This window comes from Rousettus aegyptiacus, unplaced genomic scaffold, assembly GCF_014176215.1.
Source record: "Rousettus aegyptiacus isolate mRouAeg1 unplaced genomic scaffold, mRouAeg1.p scaffold_m13_p_11, whole genome shotgun sequence".
Classification (NCBI taxonomy): domain Eukaryota; kingdom Metazoa; phylum Chordata; class Mammalia; order Chiroptera; family Pteropodidae; genus Rousettus; species Rousettus aegyptiacus.
The window spans coordinates 2,430,078-2,439,704 of record NW_023416286.1 but is presented as its reverse complement, the minus strand read 5'-3'; the positions used below and the strand labels follow the sequence as shown (position 1 = coordinate 2,439,704).

Below are 9,627 nucleotides of genomic sequence, written 5' to 3'. Positions count from 1 at the left end.
CTGTCCCGGACGGAGGCCTGGGCTGGGGGGCCAGTCTGGAGGAGGATCGGCCGTGGGCTTCCCGCCCTGTGGTCCGCGCCTAACCGGCCCCCGGCCGAGCCCGCGGTTTTGGAGGCATCAGGCTCGGGGAGGCGGCGGCGGCGGGCGCCCCTGCGCGCGTCTCCCGGGGCGGGTGGGGGGCTGCGGCCCCGCGTCTCCTGCGCGCGGCGGCGGGTGGCGGGGACCCCTCCTCGCTCCGCCGGCCGCCCAGCCACCCGGGCGGGCAGGTGGTCCGCGCTGCGGGGAGAGTCGCCGGCCGCGTCTGGGCGCCGTCGCCGCTGCGCCGTCTCGACCGACCCGCAGGTTCCCACGGAACCCCCGTCCCCAGCGGCGCTGCCGGCGGAGACCGGGCCGGGCTGCTCGGGGCGCCTCGGACGCTCCCGCCTTCGGGGTGACGCCGGACTCGCGGGCGCCGAGGAAGCCGCGCCGCGCGAGGGACCCGCGTCCCCGGGTCCGCCCGGCGCTTCGCTCGCGGGGCGGGAGCCGCCGCCGGGGAGGCTCGTTTCCGCGCAGTTAGGAAACCGAGTGCGTGTGCTCGGGCCCCGCGAGTGGCAGGACCAGTTTCACGCCTCGGCCTTTAAGAAGGTGCCGGGACGCTGTGCCTTGTTTTGCTTCTGGGGAGCAGGGCGTTTAGGAAATGACCCGGGCGGCGGCGGGGGCGCGCGCGGCCCGGGAACGGGGCCCGGGGACGGGGACCGGGGCCCGGGCGGGTCGCCGTCTTCCGAAGGTGCCGGGCCGGCGGCCGGTGCCCCGCGGCGCTCCCGGTCGGGTCCCGGGCGCTGGGGGTTCGGGCGCCTTCGCGGACGTCTGGGGGCAGCCGGGGGGGAGGGGGGTGCCTCGGGGCCGGGGGCGGCTGGACGAGGCGGGAGGCCACGGGAGAGGAGGGAGCCGGGCTGCGCCTCACCCCCAGGTCCTGGGGCGCCGTCCCGGGGGCGCGGCCGGCTTCCCGAGGAGCGGACTTCCCGCGGGCGGCGGGCGCGGAGCGCCGGCCGGGCCCCTTCCCAGCCGCGGGCGGCCCCGGGGCTGAGCGAGGCGGGCGGAGGGAGCCGGCGAGGACTTCCTGAGCGCTGGGGCGGGAGGGGGGCCGGGCCGAGGGGGGCCGGGGCCGAGGGGGGCCGGGGCCGCGCGACCCGGGGCGAGGACCCTGAGCCGCCGCGGCCGCGCGCCCCGCCCCGCGCGCGCTCCCCGCCCCCGGCGGCCCCCGCCCCTCTCCGCAGCCGAAGGGGACGCGGTCCCGGAGGAAGAGGGTAGGTGGGGAGGCGGATGAGGGGTGGGGGACCCCTTGACGTCACTGGAAGGAGGCGCCGGGGTAGGAAGTGGGCTGCCCGAAGGTTATAAGCGGCCCCCGCCCTGCGCGGCTCCGCATCGCGGTCCGCAGGGAGCGCAGCGCCGGCCGGACTCTGCAGCGGCTCCTCCGGCGGCGGCGGCGCGGCGCGGGCCCCGGGCGGCGCGGATCGCCGGGCAGGTGGCCGTCTCCCCGGCGGCGGCGGCGGAGCGGAGCGGGGCGCGCGGGGCGCGGCGGCGGCGGCGGCGGACAGCGAGGACCCAGCTCGGGCGGCCGCGCCGCGCGCACCATGCGGCGCCCCCGGGACGCCGCGGCCCTGCTGTGCGCGCTGCTGGGCGCGCTGCTGCTCGCAGGTGAGGCGCGGCGGGGAGGGGGCGCGGGGGGCGCGGGGGGCGCGCGGGCACCGCCTGCCCGGGCAGCGCTGGGCCGGACCCCGCGGCTGCCGTCGCTCGGCGCCGCGCCCCGGACCTGCCAAACCCCGGACCGGCGGCCGGGCGAGCCGGCGCGGGGCCGCGGGCGCCGGGTCGGGGTGGCGATGTCGGGCACCAGCCGCGTCGTCGCGCCAGAGAGGGGAGGAAGGGGCCCTATGGGAGGGGGCGCCCGGAGCAGCAGAACCCCGGAAACGGCAAGAGCTGGTACCCCTCGACCCGCTGCGGGTCCCCGAGCCCGGCTGTGCCCGGAGAGTGTTATGTTAGGAGCGGCCGCTCCGCCGGCCACGCGCCCGCCGCGGCGCGCGGCCCCCCGGGGGACCCTCTGCGGCCGCTCCAGCCCAGGCCGCGGACCTCGGCGAACCTGGCCGCCCGGGGCGGCCGAGGACCCAGATACCGTTAGGTCCCCGCGGCACCGCACGCCGGCCCTTCGAATGGCGAGAGGCCAGGGCGCACGATTTGGACCGCGAGGTGCGGTCCCTTCGCCGGGCGTTGGGGCAACGGGCGGCGGAGCCGTCGGGGCCGGGCGGGGGGGGGGGTCGCACGGCGGTCGGGGTGCGGGCGCCACCGCCCGCGAGGCCTCGGGGCTCGGACTCGCGCCTCTGCCCGGCCGGGCCGAGCGGCCGAGCCCCTGGCCGTGCCGCGGGCACAGGAAGCCAGATCTCGGAGCGCCCTCCTTTTAAGCATCACGGAGAAAAGGTAAAATATGAAACAAAAGGCGATAACGTAAAATCACCTATTTGCAAAGATCCCCGGGTGCAAAGTGACTAGGTGTGAGCGCTGAATTTTTAAGATGCTTGTTAAAAATCGCGAGGCTGTAACAGTGGGGAGACTAATTAGACTGGCAGTTTGTAAATAACTTCCAGTGCGTGAAACCATTAACCAGAGAGGCAAGGTGAAGTAACGTGTGAGAATTCGCTGTAAGTTGGGAAAGTTGCTATTATATTAAATGAAATATCGCTTTTCTAATTCAAAAATACATTTGTTTGTTTTGAAAAGTCACTTATTTTGAAACAAGCGCTTAGAGAATTTAAATAACTTGCTGCAGACCATTACCTAAAGTGAATCTCGGTAAATTGCCGTGAATCCAAAAACTGGAGGGAAGAGTCTATCTTTTATTGGATTTTCTGCCTCGCACAGATTTACCTTTATTTCTGTTTCAAAACTGCGGTTGACCAGTGAAGTATAGTTCTCTTCCTTATCAGGGGAAGCTTTACAGAAACATGAGACCCTTGTGTGATTTCTCTTGATTTTGTTTTACTTAAATGAGGTGGAAATCTTGGAAATTATTTGTCATCAAAAAAAAAAAAATGACACATTATAGGAAGACAGCCTGCCTCCCTAAACCACGGCTTCACCCGCCGGGCGAGCAGACGCCTCTCCGGGAAAGTCAGCTCCCTGCTTTCTAAAGCGAATCTGGGCTCCGGAACTGAACCCCGGGGGCTGAGGCTCTGGGGATGGGGATTTACCCTGTGGGTTTATCAGGAGCCCCGCCCGTACCTTGTGCCAGGTTCGGCTCACCTTCAGGGGCCTTTGCCTGTTCATCGGTCACTGCTACTGCGTGTGAGCGCTGCGCACGTGTGCGTGGAAGGGTAAACTAACCCGGGTCCGGGGATACACATAGATAATGCATTTCCCCCCCAAAGCGTTGACTTACCTTCTTCCGAATATCCTGGGAAATAAAAAAAGATGCCAAGAATTCAGATGCTCGCAAGTCCTCTATATTGCAGTATTCCTCTAAAAAGGATACCGGTCCTCTTTTTTTGCCACTCAAAGCCTTATTTTCTTACTTTTAAGGCATCACGTTGATTAGAGCCACAAACCCCTATTTTTCAGTCCCCATTTTTTTTCTCAAGTGTTTGAGCAGCTAACATTTACGATTTGCTGAAGCTAACTGGAAATGCTTCACTTGTACATTTTGTGAGGGGCGTCTACGTTATGAAGTTAAACCACCGCATACGTGGACCTAACAGCCATTTCCAAACCGAATGCAGTCATTCTCACAATGAAGCTAATTTTACATTTTCCCAGCCTTTGTTGTTCTCCTCAAGGTTTATGCAGCCACGCTTTTTTTTTTTTTTTTTGGCTGTGTTTGTTCCGAATTGCTTGTTTTAAATGCTAATTATTTAGCACCCCGGCCAATCCTCTTAGTCTTCCAAATAATGCACCCAGTCCCGGCTGAACTGGCTGAACTGTAGGTCTTTGCCTCCTCTAGTCCCTCAATATTTTTTACTTTATTTAGTTTTCGTTTGAAGTTTGTTCTTTGCCTGTTGAAAATTCCACGATGGGCCATCCAAGTGGACGCCAAGTGGCCTTTCGGTTTTCGTGTGTAAAACTCGGGATCGATGCTGGTTTCTAAGGCCCTCCCCCAGCTCTGAAATTCCATGAGTGATTCTTAGAAACAGGCTGACATGGTGTCTCCCTCCCGCCCTCCCTCTCGCCCTCCCGCGTCTACATTTGCATCCAGAAGCCGAAGCCAGGCTGGAGGGGTGGACCGGGTGGGTTTCCCCTGCTGTCTGCAATCGCACTGTTTTTTCTTTCTCGCTGGCGGACTGCACCTGACCAGACAATTAAGGTGGTTTTCAGGGGGTTGCCAGAGCCGAGCTGCGAGAGGTGCCCACGCCGGTGGAGTCGTCACCTCGGGCTTCGCTCCGAAGCGTAACTCTGGGAAGCAGACTCTGCCGCGTAGCTCGAGTTACATTCGTTACCTCTTCTCAGGGGACCGGTCATTTAAAACCCATATGCATCTTTTTTTTCTTTTTTTTTTTTGGTTATTATTGACGCTCCCTTATTTGATCCAAGATAACTTTATTTTTAAAGAGCTGCCATTTCCGTGAGGACACGAAGCCTCTTATTTAAAACAGAACCTATTTTATAGGATGTTTTAGAACAAACCAAATAATCGCTTTGTTCTCCTTACCAAAAACTGGCGAGACATTCTAAATCTACTTGGAAGGGGTGTGATTTCGAGGTGGAGAAAGGTATGTCGCAAAGAAATGGTTTTGTATGGACCCCGAAAGGTGCCGCGTCCTCAGGGAGGCTTCTCTACTGCCCGGGGGTGGCTGGCGTCTGTTACTGCAAAGCGGGAATAACAGCGGTGGTTTCTGCGGTGCTGTAGGTTGAGATGTGCGTGTGGGGGGGGAGGGGGGGTGAGAAAGGAGAGAGGGTGAGCGCGTCAGATGCCATGCTTGCTGGCGTCGGCTCCTGCTTTAGCTGCAGCCAGGAGTTTACCGTGTATCAGGCACAAACGGAAATCTGCAGAGTGCTTGTCACTGTGGATCGGGGAGGAGGGACATTGGCAATAAAACCTGGCCTTGTTTTTATTTTTTTAAGTAAAGATATATTCGGAATGTTTGAAAGCCTCAGAAGCGGCTGTTGCACTGGGTTTAACTGATGAACAGATCAGAACAGAACAGAACAGAACCGTCCCGCCGGCTGTAGTGTGCGGCGGGCGAATTCCTCACACTCTCCAGTACCTTGGAAAGCGTGTGCTGCTGATTAAAGTACTGGATTCTATACCGGCTCGAGGGAAGGGAAGGAAATGGGAGGAATGGGGCAACTGAGGGGGGCTGGAGAGGGAAGCCTCCGGCTTAGCATCTGGGACCACAGGGGGTTTCATTAAGGAAACGGCTCCTGGAGTCTGCTGGGGGCAGGGGACTGAGTTCCTGCGTTGCTGCGGGCGGATGTGGGGGGGGATGTCAAGCACTCCTGGGGATATCCCGGCATCTCGGGGAAGCCATTTCTGACGGTCGGTCGGTTCTCTCCTCTGTCCTCGAGGGACTGAGGGACTCGCTCCGTCTCACAGACACACATACTGGAGAGCGAGATGGAGCCTCACAGAGGGAGTCTGCTCCCCTCAGAGATGAGAAGGTTCACCCAGGGCAGTCTGGGCACCTTCCCCCAAGGTCAGTGACAGGCTAGTGGCAGTCGGGGGTGGGGGGACAGAACCCAGCGTTTGCACCCCAGATACGGTCATCCTTCTTCGTTTTTGCATTTCCTCCACCTGGAACGGAGTGGGGTGCTCAGATATTTCCTGAGTGACGCTATTCGGGGGCTAAAATTTCTTTCGAAGCTCTAACATCTTTTATTTTTTATTAAGTGTATTGGGGTAAGATGACATCTTTTTTTTTTTTAATATGAAATTTTCATCTATGTCCTTAAAGCCCGTACGGGTTTGAATTCGGACTGCGAGGGATTCGGTGCCATGCGTTTTCCTTGGGGCCGGTTAGGTCGCCCTTGTGCACCCCTGCGCCTCAGGCACTTGTGGCTCAGGACACCAGCTTCATCTGGCACTGCTCCCCTCCATCCACGTGTCCCGGCTACACAAACTCGACCCTGCAGAAATGAGTCACCCTCCCTGCGGGCCTCGCACGGCCCTGCTCCGTGTGGCCTGGGCCCACATCCTCCCTCCGCATCTCCTCCCCCACATCTCCTCCCCTGCCTCCAGGCCCAGCTCAGACACCGTGCCCGCCCGCTCCCGCGGGCCCCCTCTGGGCCTTCTCGCCAGCGTCGTTGGCGTGGTCACGTGGCTGTGCCCTCACTCTTTGGGGAACAGAGACCCTGGCACGGGGGCCCGGGGAGGGGCGGAGTGCAGCGAGCCAGGGGATGGTGTGGCCGCAGCCTCACTGTGAACAAGAAGCCTCTCAGGGCCAGGCAGTCTGTAGATGTGGCCTTGGTCACGGCGGACACCTCGGAGGGGCTGTTCTTAACAGTTGATGTCTGTCCTTTGCGCCGAGTGACCTCGAAGCGGGAAGTCCCCTGCCTGCGGCACGCACTTCCCGAGCTTCACAGTGAAGCTCCCCTGGGCTCTTGGCCCCCGGAGCTGGGCTCCCGTCTGTGCCGGTCTGAGCAGCCCCGGCCAGCGCGGTGCCCAGCGCCTCGGCCCCTCCCCGCCAGGCCCACGTGGTGGCCACGCAGCGCAGCTCGCAGACCCCCGGCCCGGTGCACACCGCAGGGGTGGACCGCACGCGGCCTGGGCTGCTGCAGCAGGAGCCTCGGCCTTCCGCGTGGACCAGGCTGACCTGCCCCCTTCCTCTGTCCTAGAATGGGCTCTCCGTGGCCATCCACAGCAGGCCCGCCCTGCTAGGGGGGCGTGAGACGCGATCGGGAAAACCAAAATGAGAAATGACGGTTTGGCCTCAAGTTGGCGCCGCCCCTCCCCGCCCCCGCCCCCCCCTCCGCGCACGCCCACGACGCACCCCCAAACGCGCTTCCCGGGTGCGGTCCCTGGCCCAGCCTCTGTGGGGACCCTCGTGAACCGGATGGGTGTTTTTAAAAAGTCCCCCGATGTTTCGTTTGCACGTGGAAAGTGGAGAAATGCTGGTGTGAGCGCAGGATTCTCAGCTCTGGCGTCGGGATCCGAATCCTCTTCTCCGGCACGCTGGTGATGACCTTTGACCCATGGGACCGAGGGACTCGCCCCTGGCGCCCGGAGCCTCTCCTGGCTTCCCGCTGTCCTCGCGCCCCGTCTTCCGCTGGGACACCCGTGCCCTACACCTCGAGACTCCAAGGCTCTTTTTACAAAATCTCAGACTTGCGTGGACCTGCAGTCCACAGAGACAGAGGTGTGTGGTCTCGAAGACGCGGCATCCCGGGCGCAAGATTGAGGTCTTAGGAAATAGGGACTTGGTGGAAAATAGCAAAACAGCATTAAACAGATCGGTTTTAACCGTAACGAAACGTTTTACAAGGGATTTGTTTCTAAAACAAAATTCTTCGGCGGTAGAAACCGGAGGGGTCCCCTCTGGGGGCCTCGGGGGGCATCGCGGCCTCACGCTGTCGTGCTGCAGCTGATACCACGATTCTTTGCGGTTCTACGCGCCCGAAATGTAACGTGTTCGGCACTTACATCCCTCCTCGGCCCGTTACTGCGCGTCTTGCTTGGCAAATGCTTCCGTCTTTGTGCAGATTGTCACGGTGCTTACGGGCGCTTTTTCTCAGCCTAGACTTCCACCCTTCCACCTGACGGGTGGAGTGTGAGTGGGTTTCCCTTCAAGCCACAGAGCCACGTGTGGTCTACACCCGCCGAGGCGTAACGATGATCGGATTCTCCTGTTAAAAGAGGCGCAGAGTGGACCTCGTGTAAATGAAAGGCCTTGGCTTCCACTACGTACAGATGGGGAACCGCGTGAACTTGTGTCTCCCTTAGCGGGACCCTGGCTAGTCACTGGTCTGCGCTCTGGGACGCCCTTCGCGGCTCTCCGGGGCCTAGGCTCCGCGTCCCAAACCCTCCGGCCCTGGCTGCAGTCCCGACCCGCTTCGCACAGCCACCAAGTGGGACGCGGTCATTTTAAAGCTCCGGGGTGATCCCAGTGGGTGGCCGAGGTTACGACCCTCCTATTTTGTTGGACATCGGGATTAGCTGGAGAGCTGGCCACGCTGCAGAGTGCTGACCCCTGCGAGTTTCTGATTCAGTGCGAGTGGGGTGGGGCCCAGGATCTGCGCATCTGTCCCACCCCCCTCGCCCCTAATGCCGACGCACCCCGGGTGCCCGTCTGTAGAAGGCACTGGGCGTCACTTGGCATGTGACGAGGTGGAGGAAACGGTATTTCCAAGTGTTCCCGCCAGGACGAGTGTGTGCAAGCCGCGGGCAGGAGGAGCCGCCGGGCAGAGGGCGTGGGCCGCGCCACCGGCAGCGACAGGGAGGTGGCCCCGCTGCCGATGGGGCACGCGTGAGGGGCGGCTCCGCGTGGCCGTCCGTGCCACGGCCCTCCCGCCCTGCCCCACGCCACGGGGCGCCAGCCTGTCCTCCATGGGGACCTGGGCACGCGTCTCCTGCGCCCTTTGAGAGGTGCCGTGTGTGGACCTGACCGGCCCCGCGCGCCCTGGTCCAGCCCCGTCCTGAGTCCCGCCGGCCGCGTGCAGTCCGAGCCTCGCCAGCTTTGCGTCTCCAGCTGAGCCCCGGGGTCGCAATCCCTCTCGGGCCTCAGTGGCCCCCGCGTGCGTGGCAACTTCTACCTGTGTGAGCGGTGAGGTTCTGCCGACTTTTGTGGGGTGCTGATGGCCTGTCCCCATTGGCGGGGAAAGTCGCGGGCTGGCTGCGGGCGGAGCTGGCCCCCACACCGGGCGGGGGGGGGGGCGGCTGCATGCTGGGGGGGGGGGGCAGCGACAGGGGGAGGCCGGGCCCTGTTGCCCGCTGTGGGCTGTGGAGCCCTTTGCATCACATCCGTCATTCACCGCATCCCGGAGGCCGCGGGCACGCTCCGGTGCGAGGCCGTGGTCGTTCCCGTCCCTCCGGCCAGGCCCCGACCCCCGCGCCGGGGGCAGCGGCGTGGCGAGGTCGCCTCGCGCCCCCTCCTTTGGCGTCCTCCGTCCTCGGAGGCTCGTCCCCCGCAAATGGGGCGCCACGGCCACCGCGGCCTGATGTGGCCTCGGAGCGTCCACGGCTGCGCGTGGCCGACGCCGTCCTGTTGCCGTTCGGACAGGGTTTTCGCCGAGCGCGTTCGCTTATCCACGAACATTCAAGAACCTTCCTGAAAATCCGAGCCAGCCGAGGGCCTCCGGCGCCGTGCGGACAGGCCGCGACTTCGTCCGCCCTGCCCCGCCCCGCCCCGCCCCGCCCGCTTCCCACGCGCGCACAGGCTGGGGGCGCCATCCTAGCGCAGCCGGGGTGCGGGAAGGACGCCCAGGCCGGGCTACGCGGATCGGGGGGCGGGGGCGCGCTGACCCCGGCCGCGCGGCCTCTCTGGGCATGCGCACTGGTACCTCTCTGTTTTCCGCGCTAAGACCCTCAAGTCCCGGACACCGGGGGTCTGCCGAGGGTCACGCCCTTAGGAGCAAACGGACCGGGTCGGTTTTAAACCCACGCTCTTTCCGTCGTCCACCTGACATACCTGAAATGGGAAAGTCCAGAAATTCAGGAAAACCGCACCGGCT

At 63.3% G+C, this 9,627-nt stretch overlaps 1 protein-coding gene across 3 annotated transcripts in view; it reads left to right on the top strand.

Annotated features, from left to right (window-relative positions):
* Positions 1 to 1,353: 1,353 nt before the first annotated feature.
* Positions 1,354 to 9,627, top strand: part of FLT1 (fms related receptor tyrosine kinase 1) — a 139,578-nt gene continuing 131,304 nt past the window's right edge. The window contains exon 1 of one of the 3 annotated variants that reach the window (XM_036228396.1): positions 1,354 to 1,677. In XM_036228396.1, coding sequence (XP_036084289.1) covers positions 1,614 to 1,677 — 64 coding nt within the window. In that variant the 5' untranslated portion in view covers positions 1,354 to 1,613. The remainder of the gene's footprint in view (positions 1,678 to 9,627) is intronic. The other 2 variants (XM_036228397.1, XM_036228398.1) reach the window with 2 other exon arrangements.